The 26,239-nt window shown below is 36.2% G+C and overlaps 1 protein-coding gene across 3 annotated transcripts in view; it reads right to left on the bottom strand.

The window, feature by feature from the left end:
• Nucleotides 1-11,313: 11,313 nt before the first annotated feature.
• The window catches only part of LOC114106471 (sodium/glucose cotransporter 1), a 66,856-nt gene continuing 51,930 nt past the window's right edge, over nucleotides 11,314-26,239 (bottom strand). Inside the window, exons 13-15 of one of the 3 annotated variants that reach the window (XM_027953421.2) lie at nucleotides 23,118-23,333; nucleotides 15,095-15,197; nucleotides 11,314-11,537 (exon numbers count right to left, since the gene is read on the bottom strand). In XM_027953421.2, the coding sequence (XP_027809222.1) occupies nucleotides 11,314-11,537; nucleotides 15,095-15,197; nucleotides 23,118-23,333 (543 nt within the window). Of the gene's footprint in view, nucleotides 11,538-15,091; nucleotides 15,198-23,117; nucleotides 23,334-26,239 lie in introns of all 3 variants that reach the window. The other 2 variants (XM_027953422.2, XM_027953423.2) reach the window with 2 other exon arrangements.

Genomic DNA, 26,239 nt, shown 5'->3' on the forward strand with positions numbered 1-26,239 from the left:
TAGGAAGTGTGTATGAAGTATCAGAAGTTGGCTCATAGTAGGAGAAAAGAGAGAAAGAGATTCTCAGGCTACAGAAAAGGGGGAAGAGAATAGACAGAGTACAAAAAACATAAAAACAAAAAATTAATAAGAAAAAAGTAACAATAAAAGATAAAACATATACAACAAAACTATACTATACTATTCAGACATCCCAGTCCTCAGTAGCTGAATGCACAGAACGCACTTGCTTTCACAAATGTTGGGGATATGAGGGCAGGAAAAGAGAGAGGAAGAAAGGAAAAAAAGAGGAGAAAAGAAAAGAAAAATCAAGAGAAAAGTTAATGATTGTTTCTGTTGGAGTTCAGTATCTTCCCTGCTTCCCTTCTCATCCAGTAGATTGGGTTGTCTGTTGTTTGCTGGTGCCTCCACCCAGGGTGGTTGGTCTTGTAGGCAGAGCTCATGAAAGTAGGTTATAGCACTTGCTGGCCCCTGTTGGAAAACTGTACCCCAAGGATCTCCTTTGGGGACCACTCATGTGATGTGGGCACCTGGCATTAGCCCCTTAGATTGCCTATAGACCCCACAATTTCTGGTCTCTAATTTAGTCTCTAAACTGTATCTCTCATGCCCCTTCCCTTTCTACTTCCCAACCAGAAACCTCTCTCTCCAGAGGTCCTGTGGGCTGAACTCTGGGGCCTGTGCACCTATTGTGGAGAGCTGTTCTGTATTGGGAAGATCAATACCAGTCTTTGAGAGCTATGGGCTGGCCACATAGCTATAGGTGCTGTGTATGATTAGTGGTGGTGGGGTGAGAAGTTAGAGGACTACAGGTACCTTCATATTGCTTCTAGGCCCCAGCCAGTGTCACAAGATGGGAGTTTACCCAACTAAAGATGACAATGACAGCAGCTCAGGTAACCCAAGATGGTAATGAAAGTTTCCAAGACAGAGCTGAGTGCATTCAGAGATGGGGCCACAAGGGTGGGCCTTGTAGTGACATTGTGTAGTGCATTCAGAGATGCAGCACTGTGGTGTGTGGTAGGTAATATCTCCAGATCCTGATCCTGTCCAGTGTCCCCAAGTGCAGGCTACCATGTGGAGGGGACTATGGCAGAAATAGCACTGTCCTGAAATGAAGGCAGCTGGAGGACCCCTGGGTTGGTTCATGAGGACTTGTGTGCGAGTGCAGGAGGGTCTCCAGTTCAGTGTCTGGGCACAGGCGGGTGTCTTGGGTCTTGTTTCTTAATACAATCTGCTAGCCTATTTCTTTTGATTGAAGAGTTTAGACCATTTAATTCAATAGTTTTTATTGAGTTGATTTTTATTTCCTGCCATTTTGATTTATTTCTAATGTTTAAACTAGACTGTATTATCCTTTATTTGACAACTCTTCTGGTTTAATTCTTTCCTATGCAGGTTTTCATTTTATTTTGCTTTTCTTCTTTATGAAATATCTTATTGAGTATGTTTTGTAGTTTAAGCTTTCTGATTATGAACTAGTTCAACTTCTGTTTGTCATAGAAGGTTTTTATTTCATCTTCAATTCTGAAGCTTAATTTTGCTGGGTACATGTTTTTGGTTGGCTTTCACATGCTGATATATATTATTCCAAGCCCTCTTGGTTTTTAGGGTTTGGGTTGAGAAATCAGTTTAAATCTAGATTGGTTTACCTCTAAATGTGACTAGTCATTTTTCTCTTGCAGCTTTAAATCTTCTATACTTATTCTTGGATTGAATCTATTATGATTTTATATATTTAGAGTAATATATACCTCTTGTATTTGAGTTTTTAAAAAAGAGAGAGAGAGAGAGAGAGAGAGAGAGAGAGAGAGAGAGAGAATTTTTAATATTTATTTTTTTAGTTTTCAGTGGACCCAACATCTTTATTTTATTTTTATGTGGTGCTGAGGATCCAACGCAGTGCCCCACACATGCCAGGCAAGCACGCTATCGCTTGAGCCACATCCCCAGCCCTTGAGTTTTCATCTCATTATTAAGGTTTAGAATTTTTTTCTGATATCATCTCATTGAAAATGTTGTGCATCCCTTTAGCTTGTATTTTGATCCTTCCTCTACCCCAGTGATTTTTATATTTGGCCTCTTGATGTCATCCTAGATTTTTAAATATTCTGTTCATATTCTCTTAACATTTTTACTTATAATCAACTTTATATTCAAGATTATATACGTTTCCTTCAAGGGCTAAAATTCTATCTTCAAAAATGACCTAATTCATTGGTGATGCTTTTCATTGAATTTTTAATTTGGTTTATTGATTCTTTTAGTTCCAGGATTTCTATTTAGTTCTTTTCCAGAATCTCTATCACTTTACTAAAGTTATCTTTCACCTCCTGTATTTTCTCTCTAATTTCACACCTCACACCTTCTTTCAGCTCATAGAACATATACAATTTTTTCCTTCTGACATTTTCTCCACTGTATTGTCAGTGGAGTCTATTGTTGAAGCATTATGGGCTATTTGGGGTGGTTTTCTCTTGCTTTTTCATATTGTTTGTATGTCTAGCCATATAATGGGACATTTATCACTTCTTTTAAGAAAAAAAATACTTTATAAGCTTCTTTCTCTTCAGAGCTTGAAGACAGATATCCATATATTGATATATTAAGTCAATATGTGACCTCTGCTGATCCAAACATCAGCATCAATTTAAGAGATGCCACTGAGTCCTATTTAATATAATCACTTCAGAGCCACACCTCATACTATTCAACCTATGAGAACCAAAACCTTGTTGATATTGTTCTCCACAGTTCCTCAAATCATGTATGAACTTGGAGTCAAATTCTCTCACATCTACTTTTCCTTTACTGCCTCCTTTCTGTGTTGTGAGGAGATAGGGCATCATAGCCTAAATTATTTCTGCATCATAGCCTAAATTATTTCTGCCATCTTCTCTATCCCCTGTTGTTTTTAATTTTTAAAAAAAATCTCAAATTCTTTATTTTTGTAAAAATTTCTGTATTTCACTTAAATTTGGGCAGGGACTTACATCTATAAATATCCTACTGAGTATTGCCTGAACTTCATCTCTTAAGATTTGATGTTCCATTTTTATTATTGCTCATTTCTACTTATTTCCTGATTTTCCTTGTGATTGTTTAGGAGCATGTTTCTTCATTTTCACATATTTGTAAATTTTGCAGATTTTTTTCTATCATGGATCCATAGTTTCATTCCATTATGGTTGGAACAAATACCTAATATAATGAAAATCTCTCTAAATTTACTGAGACTTGTTTTTAGGGCTAATGTATATTCAGTCCTAGAAAATGTCACATATGCACTTGAGAATATTAGATTTGGGATGTATTTGTGTGGACTGTTCTAGTTTGTTTGCCTAGTTTGGTCATAGTGTTGGTAGGAGTCATCTCTTTCTTTACTAATCTTCTGTATAGGTGTTCTATCCATTATTGAAAGTGGTGTATTGAAGTCTCCAACTATTATTATAGAATTATCTATCTTTCCCATGGATTCTATCAATACTTGCTTCATGTATGTTTGGGTTGTATTGTTTGTTACACATTGTCTGATAAAAAAAATTCTGACAGAGCTGGGTGAAGCCAGCCCCATAGTCACTGCTGTCAATGCTATTGGGAAAAAAGATACATCTATCTGGAATTCAAGAGAAGAAGAGACAAAAGTCAGAGTTTGAAAGTCCTAAGCAAGGTCTTTTGAAAATTTGAAACTGGTACCAATTTGCTATACTTTAGTGCAGATTAGGTTGTTGTTACCTCTCATAGGTCTATTTTCCTCTCTGAGTTTCAGCCACCTCAAAGCAAAATGTAACTTATATTTAGTTACAGGAATCTTGGGCATTAACCAATTGAAATATTACAGCCACCTCTCCCCACATTAAGTACAAACCTAAAATCATATCTGGAAACTCCACTTAATTGCATGACCTTTGACTAATTCTTTAATTCATTAGAAACTCAGTTTTATCTATAATAAATTAGAAATAAACTTTATCACAAAATTGGTGTACTGAGAAAATATGGGCTTATTGCCTCATACCTAGTTGCCCATTAATGATCAATGTTAGTCCCCTACTAAACGTAGTGACTTGTCTATCTTTGTTTTCTGTTCTGAAAAACACCTACCTTTATAGGATCAAGGTAATGGTTAAATGAAAATATATGAAAACACTTTACATAACTTATACAAGTTATTATTTTATTATCCACTGTTCCTTAAAGTCATACTAAGTATATCTCTGCTACTAGGCTTTCTACACACAGGACAATTTCTACCTTAGTTGATTCAATATAGTAGCTAATTGTAGATGAGAAAGTAATGAATAGCTGTTTAAAAAGACAAAACCATCTTTGGGGGCAGATAATATGTCAGGCTGTATGCAAAGCACTGTTGCTGTAAAACCTTTTAAAAAATACAGTAGGGTGTGTAACTGATGTGATTCTGCAATCTGTATACAGGGTAAAAACAGGAGTTCATAACCCACTTGAATCAAAGTGCGAAATATGATATATCAAGAACTATGTAATGTTTTGAACAACCAACAATAAAAATTAGAACCACAAAAAAAAAATACAGTAGGGTATATCTTATTATTCACCCTATCCAGATGAGAAATTCAGTTAAAGGAACATAAATAAATACACTTCCCTGGAATATGCGGCTAATAGAAAAGGAGACAAAATTCCAAGCTCTTAACCAGTACGCAGGCTTTTAATGATGTTAATAAAAAATGGGAAGGATAGAGGGAAGATTTGATAATGGGGACAAGAGATAAGGCCCAATGAGTTGGGACATGCCAATGTTATACCAGTCAAAAAGCTACAGTGGTATTTTTCATAAGCAACAGGCAGGTGGAGAATGTTATCTGAACAAGTGGATGTTCCTCTCTCAACTTTAAGTGTGTATAGATAGCCTCAAATCTACTTGGTATGGCTTTGAACCAAATAATAATTTTTATGGGAACCTATCTCTAAACAAGGCTTTTATTGAGAGAAAGAGAAACTGGTGGAGAGAAAAAAAGGGAAGGAGAGAGAGGAAAGGGGAAAAACTGATACAGTATCTGGAAACAAGGCCATTTCTTAATCTTTCAGGAAAAAGACCCTGAATCCAGGGGCCTAATCATGGTTATGGGGCTTCAAGTGGTGGTCATGGTTACAGACAGTGATTCTCCATCTCATACCTGGCCCATTTCTATAAGTTCTGGGGTAGTATATAATTTCAGGCAGATGGAGCATGACATCAAACTTGTGCATAGAGAGCATCAAATTAGATGAGGCCAGGCCTGTCTTCCAGGGCTAGACACTGAGATTCCAGCCTTAGAGGGGTTAGAATTGGGTTTTAAGACTAAAAGTCAAAAAGTGTAAACCTATAAGTACAGCTTATGTGAGTCAATGTCAAGGATGTGATGCAGATAATATATTCTCTGAAATCATCACTTGATAATCTTCCCTATTTTGAAATTTTCTGTGAGAATGAAAACTCTCACTGCTTGCCAAAAGGTCTGAATAACATACACAAAAATACATTTAGAAAATCACTGGTAGAAAAATAGCCTCAATTTCCAACTCACTTTCAAAGCTTCAGATATAAGATTTTTCAAATATAACATTCCCATGTTGATCTCAAAATTGGGACTCATGAATCTGATTCTTAAACCAGACTGGTTATTGAACCCTTTGCATACAGTCTCTGCTCTACTTTGAGCCTAAAAATACATGACATTATGTAAAATTTCTCTAAACTCTATGCTTATTAAAAATCACATAATAATTTTGTATCTTCTTTTATTTGGTGAGAAACTCAAATTCTGTTTGAATTTCTCCCCTACAAGAGTAATTGAATCAACCTAGCTTTGTGTGACCACAGGTATGTTCCTGGTGGGGACTAGTTGATGATGGATCAAGAGAATTAGAAAGGAGTGAAAAGTGAAGGGAGAGACTGGTGGTATAGGTTAACTGTGGTCCATAAGACAACAGGACCCTGAAAATGAGCACATAGGACACAACGAAAAGAAAGCACAAAAGGGGCCAGAAGAAAGGTTAAGAGACAGGTAGTCTTTTAAGGAAGTGATAGTGCAATTCTGGTTCACATGACTGTTTGGTAGAATTCTACAGAGCTATGAGAAGTGGAAGAGATTTTTTATCTAAGAATGTAAATGATGGATAAAGGATGGTAAAGTCAGAGTATCCACAAGAGGAAAGAATGGTCTTAAAAATATAAAGTTTATTATACTCACAGATTCTAGAGAGGAAGTCATTACATGTCATACAGAGTCATAGGAATCACCAGTGTTGGTCAGGATGAAGAAAACAGTCTAGTCCACAGTGTTTATTGGAGTTTCCATAGAAAATGAAGGCAGAGCAGACAACATGGATTGGGACTGACTAGCTTGAATAATACCAATGAGCTGTGGGCTATCACAGTGGTCTCTAGTTTCCTGGAACCTGGACCTGGGATGATTTAGGGAAGGGTAAATATTGTCTTGATGTATGAAAGTTAGATAAAGGGGTGACTGTGACTACAGGCATAAAATCAGTTTATTTGTATATGAAAGACATAATTCCAGCCAATCTCTTTAAATCTTCAAGAAAGAGCTAACTTGGGAGATGCAGTCTTTCTCCAAGTCTATAAGAACCCCCAAATATAAGACCATCAAGAATACATAAAATAATCTGGGGGTGTAGCTCAGTGGTAGAGCACATGCTTAGCATACATGAGATCCTGGGTTCCTTCACCAGAAATACACACACATACACACAAGTATGTGTGTATGTGTGTAAGAATCAGGAAATAAGAAATATTATGATTGGCTTTGTGATGAATGGGTACCAACTAGATAAATACATCATCTAAGAAAATACAGAAGAGGGTCTAACAGCTCCCTTATAGACTGTATCTACTTGCTAGAGCTGCCATAACAAAATACAAGTACTGGTAGGCTTAAAAAAATAATTATTATATTTTCAATATTCTATAGGCAAAAAGTCTGAGATCAAGGTGTCCACAGGGTTCCCCTTAAGACTTTCCTCTTCTCTTGTAGATGTCCATCTCTCCTTGTGTCTTCACATGGTTTTCCTCTGTCTGTGTCCTAAATCTCCTCTTCTTCTAAGGACACCAGTAATATTAGATTGGGACCAACCCTAATGACCTCATTTTAATTTAATCACCTCTAAAAACCCTATCTCCCCATCCAATCACATTCTGAAGTACTGAGGTTAATGAATTTTGAGGCTGATGAATCACACATGCAGAGTTGTACCCTGTGCACCCACAAACCAGAGTTTCTGTGGAAAGATAATCCAAAGTGGGTGCTATGCAGCAGAAGAAATGAGAATCACAAGCCTGTGGAATAAATGTCAGTGCTTTCTTTTCTCAAACTCACAGAAGCAAAAAGCAGAATGGTGGTTACCAGGAGGTAGAAGAGAAAGGGATTTGGGAGATGTTGGTAAAAGAATGGAAATTTTCAGGTGTTCTGGTAGAATCAGTTTCAGAAATCTATTGTACAATATGTTGATTATACCTAATAGCAATACATTATATACTTAAAATTGATGAGAGTATATTATAAATGTTCTCATCACAAGTTAGTATGTGAGGTAATGGATATATTAAATGGCTGGCTTTAATTATCTAATAATGTATACATATATCAATACATCATGTTGTACACCATAAATATATTTTATTAGTCAATTAAAAACTCACAAAGAACTTTTAAAAATAGTGTCAGACCCTGTACATCTAAAGAGAAAGGAAGAATTAAGCAGAGGATCCTTTAAATTTAGTGGGGTAGGATTTTACTATACTTTGGCATTATAATGTGCCTCAGACATACTTAAACCTTGGTTTTAGAAAAGACTTTTGATCCTAAGGTATCAAAGGAGGACCTGGGGGGAAGTTCCACTAGCTCAGTCTTCCTTGGTAATGAAATCATTTTGGAAATTAACCTAAATAGTGGTTTTCAGAGTGTTTTCTTCAGATTATCAGCCTCAAAATCATCTGGAAACTTTTGAGAAATGCACTTCAGGCTCTATTCCTAGAACTACTGAATCATAAATTCTGATGTAGGTCCAGCAATCCATGTTTACATAAATCCTCCAGGGGATTCTAATGCAATCTATAGTTTGAGAACCATGACTGTAAGCCCTTTGTCTGATTCTGAAATTCACTTGTAAGTGCTACAAGCACTCATGTGTAGAGAAGTCCCCTTTAACAGATAAGCATTTGCTACCAGTTTTCTAAGCATGTGATAAATTATATTAAATAACTTGATTTTTTATTTGTTCTCTTTAGATATACATGACTGTAGATTGTATTTTGGGATATTATACATTCATGGAATATAACTTATTCTAATTAGGATCTCATTCTTGTGGTCGCACATGATGTGGAGTTTCACTGGTAGTGTATTCATATATGAACATAGTTTTTTTACTACAAGTTACCCTTATGACCAAAATTTGGGGCTGGGTTAGGGAGGCAATGTGAGGCTCTGATACAAAAGGACACTCACCAGCAACACCCCCCTCCAATAAAGAGCCAAACAATGCCAGTCCTGTTGACTTCTTCCACACCTCCCTAATCCCATTCCCACCAACCTACTTAAACAATGATGGCACCTCATTCAAACCAGTTCATGCACCAAATCACAATCTGGAGGTTAGGTGTGATTTTTTTGGAGTGGGATAAGAGGAATTGTTAATAAAAACTCCTCTCCTCCAACCAAGAACATATATGATTTTTTTTTTTCCCTGAGGTTTGCTTTTGTGAAGCAGCCACACATCATTTAGGAGATGGTGATTTCAGCACCATGAAAAAGTGTATTCCTGTAAGTTCCCAAAGTAAAACTATCCCTAAGTGAATACTAGTGTGACTCAGTTACAGCAGTGCTCCCAGGGAGGCTCAGGACCTACTTCACTTTGCAGGGAAGGAGACCTGTCTTTTCATTATGAGATAGTACTTTCAAAACTATCATCTGTATTTAAACAAGCTTTTTGTTCCAATAAATTGTAATTTTTCAGTTCTATAAACTGAGCATCGATAAGTTGTCATTCTGCCCTTTGTACAGCATCACCTTCAGTTTGAGAACAAGAATAGCTCTTCCATGCTCTCCTGAAATGATTCAAATATAATTTATCAGTTACTGGCCTCTGATCACCCAAGTAGCAGTCTATTTTAGCAGGACATTATGTATGCAGTTACTCACTTCATGCTTACTAGAGGCTTGCATCTGAAAATCATCTTCATGTTTAGCTACATTTTTAGATGGGTTATCATTGTGTTCCCAGGCTGGCTTCAAACTCCTGAGCTCAAACAATCCTCCCTCCTCTGCCTCTCTAGTAGCTGGGATTACATGAGTGCACCACCATGCCCAGCTTTAGCTACATTTAAAACAAACTGTTCAAGTTGCCAGATTTTATTCTCAACTATCCTGGCCTCCTGTTCCTAATCCATACCTTGTGCTAACCAGTTATGTATTTATTTATAATCTCTAGATGTTAGAGGTTTCAACATTTGTATTATTGCAAATAATTGCTGAGTCTGTAATGCAGCTTAATATAGCATTTGTATGGCATCTTGCATGTATGTATCTCCCATCCCCTTTTCAAAGTGTCTTATTTATGCTACAGAAGGCAGGGGGATGTCATAAGCACCAAGTTTTCCATATTTCAAAGAGAAAAATACACAGTTGAGACAAAATAATTTACCACAATATATATTATAAATCATTGGCTAAGACAGAAACCGAACGCAAGGCACTTCATCCAAAACTATTCAATCTTCTTCCTTTATTCTCAAAGGTCAAAACTTACCTCAATCTCCACACAAGACAGTCCTTTGAGTAATGCTAGCCATGTGAAAATCTCCACTTTTCCTTATTCTTTGCTTAGATTAAGAATGCACCTAAAGCAGTGCTCACTGGGTTTACTTCCTTTCACAAGAGTAAGCCATCCCCTGTCAAGCTACTTCTTCTAGACCCAAGACCTACTCTCAGCTCTTTTCCAAATCAGTCAATACTAACAAGTTGACTTTAACTCCAATGTGAATATATTATCATTAAAGATTTCACAGGTAGAATTTTAAAAATTAATTACATTTAAATTAAATAAAAATGATTTCCTACTAGAAAACGATTCAATGCAAACTATATTGTTTCCACATAGAGGCAAGGATCACTACCACCTGAAACAAAGACAATGCACTTTAACCTTTGTCAATAGATGATTTGCAATCAAGACATCTGATAACGGAATAATAGCTGTGGTCACATGAACTAATGAAGGATCGATCCCAGGCTAATTATTTCAATGTTTCTTTGGAGAATGAAGCTGTATTGATATGACAGATACCCTGGGAGGTGCATTTTCTCTGTCAAGTGACACAGTGTCAGCTTCTAAGTCCGTATGTCAACATCAGCACCATGAGGCACAGTAGCCTCTGACAAATGCATTCCAGTTTATTAAAATCACCAGAAAGGTAAAGTTTGTACAGTCACACAGAAAAAAAAATGGTTAACCAAGAACCAGGCAAATTGTCTATAAATAAAGGCCAGTATCACTGATTTAGACAAAAAAATAAAGAAAAAAATTACTGAGTAGCTAAGACATTCTATGAACACTGAATGTCAAAATGAGTGAAATCCCAATCATGAGGAGCACACAATGGGAATCTTTAAAAAGACAAGAAAATTCCCTAGACTCAAGATTATCTGTTGTCCCTACTGGCTTAAGCTTTGGGCCTGGGCCTCCCTAATGGGCTAGTACTACTTTTCTAAGACCTTTGCTTCAAAGAGCAAATATCCAGGACAAGACTCCATTAAATTTCCATCCCCAGGTTCTGTGTGTTTGTTGGTTTGTCAGATTGATATTTCTAGTACAAGGAAAAACATGAGAAGAATATGGTGGTGAGAGAAAATTTTTCTTAAAAAAATAAAGATGAGGAGTTGAGACATGGTTAGAAACAGAGAGATTAAAACTCTAAAAATAATATTCAAGGATCACAAACAATGTGGACAAACTGATTCTACTTGAGACAGAATTGCATCAGACACCATAGGACTTCTGTTTCTTAGTCTGATTTTTATGAATATGACTGAACAAACTTTCCTTCTGTGACTCTAATATGTACAGGTGAAAGTATTACACTGGCTTCAAAGTATAAGTTAATGGCAAAATAATGATTTGCCTTCATCTACCTTATAATTAATTACACATATACATGTTTATCCAACCGGGCAAATTTTACAACTATCTGGTTTTCCTTCAATGCCACAGAATGGGACTGAAGGGAGGTAAAGATTGCAGCCATGGTGAGTCTACGGCAGAAGATAGGACTCAGGCAAAGTATGCATGGCAAAAGACAGCTACAGCTAGCAGGATGATGCCGTTGATGTTCACTACTGTCCTCCACAAAGGCTTCTCAGAGGTGTCTGTCAGCTTCATCTTCATAGCTGCCTCTTCTTCCTTGGTCATCTTGGGTCCCTTCTGGTCCAGCCCACAGAACAGGTCATAGGCCCGCCTGAAGCACCCTTTTCTCTCCTCAGGTACTTCTGTATCAAGGGAAAGGCATAAAATAATTATTGGACATAGAAGCAGGAGAGATGAGAAGGGGCTTCCAGGAAGATGCTATACCATGAAGCATCTACATTCTGAAGAAATTTCCCAATTTTCTTGTTTTCAGGAATAAGAGTAGCATATGATTTTCAAATGAACTTATGTACAAGACGATGTTACTGAGTGGATTTTACATCATCACAATCAACTAGCCTGAACTGTATCTCTATCAGACAAATGAAATGTATTTTGATTTAGATCAAGTGATAGTTTATGAGAGAGAAATGTTAACAATTGGCTGGTAAACTGTGGTGTGAAGAACATGGAAAACCCATCTGTGAAATACATAAACTCATAGCTCTCTGCTGTGTTACTGGAAAGCAACAAGGCTGGCATGACAGGAGTGAATTGGCTACATCTGTGAATTCTAAGCTTCCACATCAGATCCACCTGGATGGCAAAGAAAGGTCTGAACTGTTCCTGATGCAAAGTAGCAGTGATCAATACTTCTGGGCCTTAAGATCTGATATTTCATATCAATACTGATGAACCAAACTATCCAACTGGCCCTTACACCCAAAGTGGATGCCTACCAAGGGAACTGATTCCCTTCTGAGCTCAGGTGTAGCACCAGAAGTAGACGGACCCAGTTTACAATCTCTCTCTTCCACTCACTAATATGATATCAAACACACTATATTTTTGGCACCATCTTCAGGGAACACCCTTTTGCACTTTCCCATTTTTATAAGTCACAGATATTTTAAAAAGAGGTACAGAATTTTAGAACTGGAAACATCTTTAGTGATCCAGTGCATAAATGTATCACAATTGGTACCAAGTCCAGTCTTGTGGCCTTTTTGTTAATTCACTTCTTTATCTTTTGGGTATCTGTAAAAGTGGATAAATACTGGCTTCTTTGCTGTATTAATGAAAATTTAATGAGATATTTAATCTAATTATTTAATTAGAGGAAACCCATTACATAGTACATCTTAATAAGTAAAAAGCTCCTCTCACTCTCTCTTTTCTCTCTATATGAGACATGCCCTTTTGTACCTCTCCCATTTGTTTCATCCCAGTTAGATGGGCTAGCTCATGTGCCAAATAAATACATGGTTATCTGAGTTAATATAAAGTTGAGTGGTCTTGGGAAAGTCTCTACATCTTATTTTTCTCATCTATAAAATTAGAAGAAGTATACTTGCATTATCTGCCTTAAATTATGATATGGATACAAAATGTATCATTAAATGAGTAAGTTATTTATAATTAAATGTTATAATCATGTCATTATCAGTCATATGATAATGGTGGTGGTGATGCATTAGATAAGGGGATGATAATGCAATTTCCAGTCTTCCTCATAATGCTGTTTCTCAGAGAATGGTCATTGTGACACTCATGGTCCATCAAGAGAGCTTAATTTACTATGCTTTAGTATGGTAGAGTGTTTCATATTATTTCACCATAATTTATCAAAGAAAAACAATTCAAGTGCTGCCATGAATCTCAGATGTTGCCAAGCTAATTGTTTTCCCATTGAGAGAGTCTCCTCTATAATATCCCTGAGAAAAAAATATCTGAAACTCATTCCTTTCCAGATCAACTCACTTAGAAAACTCTTCCTTAAAATCAATCATATGGTGATAATTATAGTCAATTCTTAAAATATCCAAAATCCAAAAATATCCTATTTCTAATATCACTATGAAGTGTGGGGCATGAGTTAGAATACTCAAAGCTAAGGAACAGGAACTTTTAAAAATTAATTAACTTGCCCAAGGTAATGAAAAATAGAATTCATGATTCAATATCAGTTCCACCTCATTATAAAAACTCCCCCTACCCTCTCTCTCAATAGGGATTGATTAGAGGGGCATTCTATAACTCAATCATAGGCCCAGTCCTTTTTATTTTCTATTTTGAGACAGCGTCTTATTTAGTTGCCCACACTGGTCTCATATTTGCAATCCTCTTGCCTCAGCCTCTTGAATCACTGTGATTACATGTATGCATCACCAAACCCAGACCCATAACCTAGATGTGCAATAGTCTACATTCTTACTCTGAGTTAAAATTAGATGGATCCTTGGGTTCATCAGTTTCATATCTCTTCTCTCATGCAAAAATTATCTCTTCTTCCATATTAAAACTTCTTGATACTCAAGGCTCCTTATCTATGTCCTTCTAAAATCTGATACTGTCACTCAGTGTGGAAACACTTTTTAAAGGAGAAAAGGAAGGGGGAATGTTCACAGGGCTAAGGTGTAGTTTTGTTGTACAGCAATGGTCTAATAGGTGCAAGTCCTTGTTTTAATTCCAAGTACCACACAAAGGAAGAGAAAAGAAAAAGAATATGGGGGCATGTCCATGCCTGGCTGCTCCAGGAAAGCAGGAAGGAACTGCCTGTTGTCAGCATCATGGACAGCTGCCTGTGGCTCCATGTTCCTCCAGTACCCACAGAGATGCTGGTTTCAGAACTAAAACGTTCTTAGAGATTAAGGGCATATTGTTTCAGGGCCAAGACCATTAACAGTCTCTCCCTCTCAGTGCTTCAATTTGTGTCTGTAAAGTGAGATAATAAGATCATAGGACCTTTATGGCCCTTTCCAGAGCTAGAATCCTATGACATTCTTAATGGCCAGATTCAAAATTTGCTCTGCTTCATCTGGTGCTCTACTTTACATGGAGTGATGAGCGCTCCAGTCCAGTACCAGCAAAAGCATCGGATCTTGAGCTCCCCTACTTCTGCACACCACACACATCCATTCTTCATGTGTGTATCTTACCCATATGGTAAGGAAAACTTCCAACATTGAAGCTAAAGAACACATTAATTTAAAGGGAAAGCTTCTAGGCACTAACTAAGCATCATCTCAGGCTTCCAGAAAAATTTGATTTTTTAAGTCAGGTATGGTAAGACATAAGATCCCAATAGTCTCTATTTTTTTTATTCTCTTTATGTTACTAGAATCAAACAAAGCTTCCTCCCCCATCTGTTCTGTTTCCAAACTATGTCAGAAGAGCCTGACCCTTCTCTTACCTATGACTATGCCCCCAAAGCATGGTCAAGTCAAGGTGGCAAATTTCTCATGCACTGATTCACTGAGCACTGTAAATTTGAGGGGTAAGGCAGCTGAAATGGCCCTGTACCTCCCTCCCTGACTTCAACCAAGCCTCATAGTAAACTTTCCAAAATACACTTATCCATCTCATCTTTCCGCATTCCTCCTAGGGAAGGGATCTGAGCTCTGATGAAGGCATTTAGTGAAAGCTTTACACAGTCTTGCTGTTGTAAGAGTATTTTTTTTTTGGTACCAGGGATTGAACTCAGGGGCACTCGACCACTAAGCCATGTCCTCATCCCTGCTTTGTATTTTATTTAGAGACAGGGTCTCACTGAGTTGCTTAGTGCCTTGCTTTTGCTGTAGCTAGCTTTGAACTCATGATTCTCCTGCCTCAGTTTCCGGAACTGCTGGGATTACAGGTGCATGCCACCACACCCAGCAAGAGTAAGTTTTTATGGCTTGGAAATCAGTTTTGACTCATAAATCACCTATTTCAATGGTATCCTTCGGTGCTTCTTGGAGGTCCTCCTCTTCTGCATCCAGGTCAATACGTTCCTCTGTGCTGTTGCGCAGACTCCAACAGAGACGATAGAGCTGTGGGAAAACAGAGAAAAAGTTAACATAAAAATCCAGTGTCTTCAGCCAAGCAGTAGGAGAGCAAAGAGATAACCATCAAGAAAGGAAAAGGAATGTGGACTCTTAGTACCAACAAAGAACATAGATTACATTTCTCACCCACAGCATAATCTCTCAATATGTTGGAAACTTAGATGTAAATCATACCCAAGTATACATGATATATGGATATTCAGAAGTTAAAGAGACTGCCTCAAGTAAAGAAATGTTTGTACAGTGATTGTTTTTACACATGATAAATGAATTGCTCCTTTTGGCACTGATACTAGAAAGCAAGACTAGACAAAACAACCATTTGTCCAGATCAGCAGTGTGAGGTCATAATTTTATACTATGTCATATTATGAGGATAAGAATATGCAGAGCGATACATCAAGTTGGTAGAATAGAGATAACCAGCACAGTTTCCTCCTCCATGGGATGGAAATAAAGAAAAACAGTGTGTAACTGCTCACGGAAGTGAGGGACTATGAGTGAACACTGGAAATTGATGGCACAGAAAATTAAACCTGGTGAATTACACAGACAACAGAGACTAGCAAAGCAAAAAGGGTAGAATACCTCAGCTCCTGGTGCCTGACACCCTGGTCAGGGGAAGGCACTGATTCCTGCAAGAAGGTAAAGTCTACATGAAGGGTCATGGCATGGCATAGAAGGATGCACCCTGCAGACTAACAGCTTAAATAAACAGATGACCTGGAGTCTGCTTAGCAAGCTAGCTTTAAAGAAGGAACTCAGCTGCATCTCTAAGCAAACCCTCAGAGTGCTATGGCCAAGATTCATCTTGAGTAGGGTCCTATTGTTAGGGACTAAACTGCTCTGGGGTCAGAAAAGAGTCCTATTAACATTCCTGTGCACTGACTGGGTAGGCAGTGGCCAAATGAGCTAGTATGACTTGGAAGAGTGTCCCTAACAAAATTTTGCTGAGAAATTTATGCAAGTGTTTATTTATGATTTATTTATTTATGATTTATTTATGCAGGGAACATAGACTGCAATATATACGAGAATGGAGGGAAGAGTAATTCAGCAGTTCTCCCTTCTGTTATTTGAAGTGACCCCAGAAGTATATTGTTTTGTGTGGGAGCCAGGTCTGAAGTCATGAGGATGGAGACTGGCAAATTGTTTTGTTCCCACAATCAAAAGTACAGAACAAAGAATATTAAATGCTACAATAGAGCAGTGCAAACTCACATGCAAACCTATCAGAACAAAAGCAGATTTCTCAGTGGAAAATATTATCACCAGGAGGATATGGACTGATGTATTTCAAATACTGAAAGAAAGTAATGCCAATCTATATTAGTATACCCAGCAAAGTTATTCTTCACATTTGAATGATAAATAAGGTCCTTCCATGATAATCACAAAGGGAGTTTATGACCATGAAGCCAGCACTGCAGAAGATACTTAAGGGACTTTTATACCTATAAGAGGAAGAATGATAACTACAATCATGAGAACACAAGAAAGAATAAATCTCACTAAAAGGGTTGATAAGCAAATGAAAATTAGGAAAAAAACAAACTAATGTGTAAAACTATCAATCTTCTAAGATTAATAAGAAAAACAAACATAGAATATCCAAAACTACCAGAAGCTAAACTAACAAAATTATATAAACCTATACACACCTTTCAACAATAATCCTAAATGTAAATAGTCTGAATCCTCCAATTAAAAAATACATACTGGCCAACTGGGTTAAAAAACAAAATGTAACAATTTGCTGCATACAAGAAACTCATGTCATCATCAAGGGCATGAACAGACTTAAAGTGAAAGTATGAAGAATGATATTTCAAGCAAATGAAATATAAAAGCAAATAGCAGTACCTGTCCGCATATCTGACATAACTGACTTTTAGCCAAAATTTGTCAGAAGAGACAAGGAAGATCACTACAGATTGATAAAGGGAACAATTCATCAAGAAGATATAATGATTATAAATATATATGCACCAAATGTCAGGGTACCTAGTTTTGTAAGACAAATACTATTGAATATAAATGGAGAGATAAGCCCCAATACAATAATAGTAGGCAACTTCAATAACACACCCTCAGCAAGTGATAGATCATCCAGACAATAAACCTTCAAAGAAACATCATAGTTAAATTATACTATAGATCAGATGGACTTAATATACAACCACAGAAATTTCACTCCAAAACTGTACAACACGTATTTTCACAAGTACATGGAAGATTTTCCAAAATAGATCACATATTAGGCCATAAATCAAGTCTTAAAAATACCAAAAAAATTGAAACAATTTCTTACATCTAATCAGATCATAATGGAGTGAAACTAGAATTAAGAGGAAGAGGAACTACAGAAATTATACAAACACATGGAGATTGAACAATATATATATATTGTTTGGTGGTATGGGGTTACTCTACCACTGAACTACATCCCCAGCTCTCTCTTTAATTTTATTTTGAGACAGGATCTTACTAAGTTGCCCAGGGTAACCTCAAACTTGTGATCCTCCATGACAAGTATCTGGGATTATAAGGTGTTCACCACCACACCAAGCTGACAATACACTTTTGAATGAACAGTGAGTCATTGAAGAAATCTTGAAAGATATTTAAAAATTTCTAGAATCAAATGAAAATGGAAATCTAACATACCATAATTTGTGGGATACAATGAAAACAGTATGGAGATGAAAATTTAGAGCTATGAGTGTTTGTATTAAAAACAACCAAAAAACCCCCACAGAGATCATATCATAAATAAATAACCTAGGCATTGCAAGAACTTAGAATGACAAAAACAAACTAAACCTCAAGTCAGTAGAAGGACAGAAATAATAAAGATTAGGGTATAAATAAATAAAGTAGAGACTAAATGAACAATACAAAAGATTGATGAAACAAAGAGTTGGTTCTTTGAAAAGATAAAATTCACAAGTCCTTGACTAAACTTACCAAAAGGAAGAGAAATAAGACCCAAATAATTAGAAAGAGATAAGAAGGGGAATATACAATAGATACCATTGAAATTCATAGGATGATTTGGGAGTATTTAAAAAAACTATATGTAAAACAAATTGGAAAATATCACAGAGATGGACAAATTTTTGGACACATATAACATTCCAAACTGAACCAAAATAGAAAATAAAATTAAAATAAAAAGCCTAAATAGATCAATAACAAGAAATGAGATTGAAATAGTCATAAAAGGTTTTCTAACAAAGAAAAGCTCAGAACAAACAGATTAACTGCTGAATTTTGCCAGACTTTTAAAGAAGAAATAATGCCAAATACCAAAGCTCCTCAAAATATTCCATAAATTAGAAAGGGAAGGTACCTTTTAAACCCATTCTACAAAGCCAGTATCACCCTACTATCATAACATGATAAGGATACAACACACATACACATAAGAAACTATAGATCAATATCCCTAATGTCATAGTCCAAAAATTCTCAAATACTTGCAACTTGAATTCAACAGCACATTAAAAAGATCATACACCATGAGAAAGTTAGTTTCATTTCAATGATGTAAGAATGGTTCCACACACACACACAAATCAATAAATGCAATACAGCACACAAATAGAACCAAAGACAAACGTCACATGGTCATCTCAATAGATTCAGAAAGAGCCTTTGATAAATTGTGTATCTCTTCATGATAAAAATTCTGATTATAATTAGATATGATAGGAAAATCAGAATTTTGTTGAACTTCCTTATACTTGTTTAGAATATAGTATTGTTTTTAGTCTGAATTACATAATGCTTTAATTAATTAGGACCATAAAATTCTTATTCTAGCCCTGTCTGTTGAGAAGGCATGTTGGAAAGTGAAAAAAAAAAAAACTGATTACATTAGGGATAGAAGTATCATATGTCAACACAGTAAAGGCTCTATATCACAAGCCCATAGCTGACATCATTCTGAATGGGAAGAATAAAAGGATTTCCTCTAAAAATCAGGAAAATATGAGAATGTCCACTCTCATCACTCTTATTCAATATATAAAATTTCATCTGGAGCAATCAGGCAAGAAAAAACAAATAAAAGAGATACAAAGAAAAAATGAGGAAGTCAAATTTCCCCTGGTAGCAGATAGTACAACTTTATACTTAGAAAGCCTTAAAGACTATACACATACACACACACACACACACACACACACACACACACACAAACCTTTTAGAACTGATAAACAAATTCAACAAAATAGCAGAATATAAAACCAAACATATAAAATCAATAACTTTTTAATACACCAAAAATGAACTTCCTGAGAAAGAAATTAGAAAAAAAAACTATTCAGAATAAGTGAAAAAAACACAAATAAATAAAATATTCAGGAATAATCTTGACCAAAAAGATGAAAAAAATTCTACAATAAAAATTTTAAAGCACTGAAGAAAGAAACTGAAGAAGACACTAGAAGGTGGAAAGAACACCAGTGGGAGAACGAATATGTTTAAATGAATACACCACCAAAAGTGATCTACAGATTCAATATAATCCTCATCAAAATACCAATGACATTCTTCACAGAACTAGGAAAAACAATACTAAAATTCATATGAAAGCACAAAAGACCCATAACAGCCAAAGTAATCCTGGGCAAAAAGAGCAACACTGTGGGGATGATAATTCCTAGTTTCAAAATATACTAAGAGCAATAATAATAAAAACAGAATTGTATTTAAATAGAATAGAGGACTCAGAAATAAATTCATGCATCTATAGCTAACTGATTCTCAACAAAAGTTCCAAATACATATGTTGGAGAAAAGACAACCTCTTTAACAAATTATGTTGGGAAAACTGAATACCCATTCGGAAAAGATTGAAACTAGGCCCCCTGTACAAAAATCAACTCTCACCCTGTACAAAAATCAACTCAAATAAATAAATAAATAAACTCAAAATGAATCAAAGATATTAATGTAAGACCTGAAGCTTTTAAATGACTAGAAGAAAGCATAGATATTGCTACAGGCAACAATTTCCTGAATAGGATTCCAATAGCCAAGGAAACAAAATAATTGAAAAACAGGATCACATCAAATTAAAAAGCTTCTGCACAGCAAGAGAAATAATCATCAGAGTAAAAAGAAAAACAACCTACAATATAGGAGAAAAAAATCTTTGCTAGCTATTCATTTGACAAAGGATTAATATCTAGAATATATAAATATTTTTTAAAAGTTAACAATAAAACAATCTAATCAAGAAATGAGCAAATGATGTGAACAGATACTTCTCAAGAGAAGAGTATGAATAGCCGATAAATATGTTTTTAAATGATGAATTTTTATTCATCAGGCAAATGCAAATCAAAACTATACTGAGATTTCATCTGACTGGGAAGTAGTCAGAATGGCTATTATAAAAATTAATAAATAAATTACAAACACAAGTAAGGATGTGGAGAAAAAAGAACCCTTATATAATCTTGGTAGGAATGTAAATTAGTTTAGTCACTATAGAAATCAATATGGAGTTTCCTCAAAAATCTAAAAATAGAACTATCATACAATCCAGCTATATCAATCCTGGGTATATATCCAAAAGAAATAAGTCAGCATAGCAAAAAGGTAACTGCACACCCATGTTTATTACAGCACTATTCAGAATTGTAAAGATACTGAATCAGCATAGGTGCTCATTAACAGATGAACAGACTTTAAAATGGTATGTATACACTATAGATATCATTCAGTCATAACAAATAATGAAATCATGTCATTTTCAGGAAAATTGATGGAATTGGAGGACGTTAAGTGAAATCAGCCATACAAAGAATAAGTGTGGCATGTTTTCTCATGCCCATTGGTACTTGCTTTCTCTACTTTAAAATGAAACAGAGAGCTAAATGTGTTTGGGGCTGCAAGACTAAGCATGGGGAAGCAGGTGATAGCTTTATCAAAGAAAAACCTGTGACAGATAGTCAATTAACATCATGGTGATTCTGCAGTTACAAAATCAGTTTTTATTTGACATACAGGTTTGTCACATCTTTTGAAAATTTGGCAATGAGGTTGAAGGTCTCTTAATAATTCTATAGATCCTTGTATTCATGTATGCATGAATAAAGTATTAATAAAAACTTTTCTCTTTTTTCTATGGGTATATATGATCTTGGGTTAGCTTTCTACCTCTGTTCCCTTGGAAAACTGAAAAAGGTGGAATACCAATTGGATTGGTTTTGCAGATTTATATTGCTTATAGTCCCATAATTACTAATTTTTCTACATTTGGAAGGATACAAGTGAACCCTAAATCAATGGAAGAATCTAGATTTAAGAAGAATGCTTTTCATTTATGAAGTCTTAAATCAATTGGACCTTGATATTATGCTATGGTTTGAATATCAGCTCCAAAACTTATTTTGAAATTTAACTGCCAATGTGACAGTATTAACAGGTGTCAGCATCCTACAGTGATACAGGAACATCACTGTTTATAGCAGTGCAATTCACAATAGTCAAGTTAAGGAACAATCCCAGGTGCCCATTAACAGATGAATCAATAAAGAAAATGAGTCATGTATACACAACAGACTTTTACTCAGCTATAAAGGAGAATGGAATAATGCCATTTGTGGTAAATGGATGTAATTAAAGAACATCAGGCTAAGTGAAATAAGTTAGATTCACAAAATCAAAGGTCAACTGTTTTCTTATACAAGCAGAAATTAGAAACAAGGGGGAAACAGGGTTGGGGAATTCCACAAAAACAGAAGAAAGATCAGTAAATTACAGAAAAGGGATTAAGGATGATAGAGGATAGATGGGAAAAGGGAGGAACTGCAGAACTGAATTGATCAAGTTATGCTATGTACATATATGAGTATACCACACTGAATTCCACCTCCATGTATATCTACAAAACACCAATTAAAAACAATGAATAAACAGAAGTAAGTTCAGTAGAGTAGAGGAAGAAAACTGGGACAGGAAGGACAGAAGAAAATATGCAACTACTGGGGATTGAAATGGACCAGATTATATTCCATATATGTATGAATATGTCAAAATGAACCCCACTATTATTTATAACCATAATGCACTAATAAGAACTTTTTTAAAAAAAAAATGGATAATTAGATCATGAGGACTCTGTCCTGATGAGTGGATTAAATCCACTATTGTGAGAGCACTTTTCTGATAAAAAGATGAAGCTTGGCCTCCATTAATTCATATCCCTCTCTCATTCTTTCTTGCCACATAATGCCTTCCATGAGATTATGATGTGGCAAGAGGGTCCTTACCAGGTGCACCCCTCAATCTTAGACTTACCAGCCTCAAGGACAGAAAATGAAATAAATTTTAGTATTTATAACCTATCCAATCTGTGGCATTCTGTTATAGCAGCAGTAAACAGACTAAGCTATATTGTTAGAAATATCTTGAATTTTATAAACAACTCTTTGGCAGCGTAAGTGGAAAAATATCAAAAGGTAAAACATACTACAGATTTCCCTGAGTTTAGAAATTTTTGTAACCAGGCCTCAGAAGCTTCAACTATGGGAAAGTTACAGGAAACACCAGTTCCTATTTTGAACATGGGTTTCTGAGCCATGGTAGCCCCATGCTTGCTCATGTGATCTAATTTCCCTTGCACATGAACTATCACTCAGGGAGCAGGATCTACAGAATACCCACTGGACTGAAGTGTGTACTGTCAAGACTCCCATTGAAAATGCATTCTCAAAACTGCTCAGCTGGCATACCATGTTTCCTGTGTCCTTCTACACAAAACTAAGGGCAAGTACAAACCACTTTATTCATGCAGGTGGGAGATGTTTCTCGTTGATCTGAGGTCAACCAAGAGTGCTGCAACATGAATGTGAAACAAGGACAGAAGAGGTCTTCTGAATGGATACTCACATGCACATCCGGAATGGGCTTGGTGAAGAGGGAGATGACCACAATGGTGATGACAGAAATGACAAAGAGGATAATGGCAAAATACAAGTAGTGGACCCCACAGATAATGGTGGGACAGTTGCTGGGCTCCATGCAGCTCCCAGTTCCATAGGCAAACTCAGTAATCATACGGGAAATCCCAATCAGAAATCCTAGGATGAGTCCCCAAAAGGCTCCCTGTGAAAGAAAACCTTGAATTAATGAGTGCTGAACCCACAAAATAGGTGGGAATTCTAACATTCCAAGAGATGGGCAGAGGCAAAGGAATAAAGCTGAGAGAAACGGTAGCTCTAGACCATCTGAAGGCAGACCATTATGGTGCAGGACAGGGCTGGGACTGTTAAGTCAGGCTTCCAGGGGGTCTCTCTATCTTGTTTCAGCAGCATGATTTCACCTGCATCATTAAACAAGGACTTATAATATAATGAGGTAAAGTGACCAATAACTCATATAGAATTTTAATCTCCCCTAAATTCCAAAAATTCCTTTTAACTTAAAAAATATTTGAACTCTCCACCTCACCTATTGTCACCACCTGCCTCCAGATTTACACCCATTCAGATATAAAGTAACTACTTGTAAAATATTTTGTCTTCCTTGAAGACACTGAAAAAAAAATTGGTATTTGTGGGGTAGAGAAAGTAAATTTTCCATATATAAATAATCCTTCCTTCTTTAGTCCCCTTTACAAATAAAAACTCACTCTTTTTAGTTTAATAACATAATATTATATAATGCATTTTATATAATATCAAATTTGGGGTTTGCATATGAGATACACAGAAACTTTCCAGAGACTAAAAGAGTTAGGGGACTATTTTTCAGAGAATTTTTTAGACTCTTCTTTCTTCTTCCCTCCCTTTCTTCCCTATCTTTTCTTTGCTTTCTTTCTCTTCTTTCTTTACCTTCCTTCACCTTTCTTTCTTTGCTTCCTCCTTTGCTTGCTTTTTTGCCTTTTGGTCTGCACTCACTTAAGGTCCATATCTATTTTTGAAAGCTACATATTAAGTGATCAAGTGGCAAATGATAATGTGCAGTTAGAACAGTAGCCAAAATGAATCTTCATGATTTTGTCAAGGGTTGATCAGTCCCTTAGCTAGCCACAGTTATTCCTACACTATAATCCAAGTGTGTTAAATTAACAGCTATTCTTTAAGTATGCCATGTATGTTTATGTCCTTTGTTCAGGTCATTCTTTCTATCTAGGAGACTTGGGATAGTTCTCTTCCTGGTAAATTTATCCTATCTTAAATACAATAAAATAGAGAGAACTGGGTGGGTTCACTCTCCTTGCTGTGGCCATAACACTGTGAACACACCTCCATGCCAGCCCAACTCTCCTGCCATGCAATCACTCATTCAATTCTCTGCCTCCTCATTTGAACTGGGAGTTTTCCCAGAAAAGGAACCAAGTTTCATTCACTTAATGTAGCTAGTGCCTGGCACCATGCCTGGTATCTGAAATTGTCTATTAAATTAATAAATGAGTAAGAAAAAGGTTTTCCATTCATCCTCCATAATGTATTCCTTCAAAAAACATTTTTTTTAATTTTAGTTAGTATGAATAATTCTGATAAAACTTACCAAGAATTTTTTCTTTTTTGGCAATTAACTTCTATTCCTTCATCATTACTCTCAAGTGGCTCTTAAAACAATTAATAGCCTTTCATATTTTCTTGTGCATTTTAGGATATCCCTGACAACTAACTGTTGGGAGTCACCCTGGCTCCAAAGACTAACTTCCCCATCCCCCAAGAAGAGCTGTCCAATGGTGAGCCCTGCTGGCTCACATGATCCTGCCATCCAATGGTGAACCCTGCTGGCTCACATGACCCTGCCATACAATGGTGAGCACTGCTGACTCATATGATCCTTACCCACCAATCAGACTAGCCCTGCTGGCTCACTTGATCCTTACCCACCAATCAGAAAGCACCCCATGCCAACTGTCAAACCACCCCCGGTTCTATAAATATGCAGAGCTGTTCCTCAATAAAGGGGCATTTTTCTCTGATGGCAAGCCTTGATGGTTCTTTCACTAACCACTAGGTATATGCAGGGTTCTCAGAAGCAAAACTATCAAAATGTTTCCAGACATTGACAAAGTCCCCCTTGAAGAGGGTGAAAAAATACTTCCAATGGAGAATAAATATGGTCTATCTCAATTCTTATCTTTATTTTTGAAAACACTGGTTTATTGCCGAATTAGATATTCTTGTGGCCTGATGTAGTACCCACCTGGGCTCTTAGACACAAGTTGACAATTTGTATTTTAGAAATATTCCAGGGAACCAGCTTTCTGCTAATCACTACTGAAATTTGTCCAAAGATATGCATCTATGTCTCTAACCTGTTGAGATTACTTTCTTGTTTAATTCTGATTTCTCCAAGGTGTCTGGAATAACTGGATTATCTTTCTCATAGCAAATGTGGAAAGAAGAGATATACCTGTTGTATTTTGTGTACCTCAAAACTGAGTTGTTCCACTGAGGTACTTCCCTGATGCAGTACATATCTGTTTCTGTCCTTTTGAGAGTGAGGAAATGTTTCCAATCAAAACTATGTTATCAATTTTATTTTATTCTTTCAGATAGTAAGCCCATGGTCAGCACTGCTGCTCTTTCTCAGTCCTTCCCAGGTAGACAGATGGTTGGAAATAGAGACAGCTGAGCCACACCCCAGACATACAACATATCCAAATGCATCTTTCTCATTGTGTTTTAAAAACAGTAATGGCATCCCACTGTTGGCTTAAATTCTTTAACCTGGCTTTCAAAGTGATCATTCCTATTCTATCTTTGACCTTCTTTTCCAGCTGCATCTTCCATTATTCACAAACTCTCTCTCCAGCCAGGTAAGATTCCTTGCAAGTCCCTTGTCTTCCCCTTATCCTTTCTTTTCCACATTGGGAAAATCTCTTCTCTCTGCTTAAATTCCTTCTCTTTCTTTTTCAATTTTTAAATCCCTCCAGACCCACTTTTCCAAGATATCTTCTCAAATGATTTCAGCACATGTTGATTGGTACAGCCTTTCCTGAATCTCTTCCTACTTACATTTTGAATCAAACTTTTAAAAATGCCTCA

This window comes from Marmota flaviventris, chromosome 1 (genome assembly GCF_047511675.1).
Source record: "Marmota flaviventris isolate mMarFla1 chromosome 1, mMarFla1.hap1, whole genome shotgun sequence".
Lineage (NCBI taxonomy): Eukaryota > Metazoa > Chordata > Mammalia > Rodentia > Sciuridae > Marmota > Marmota flaviventris.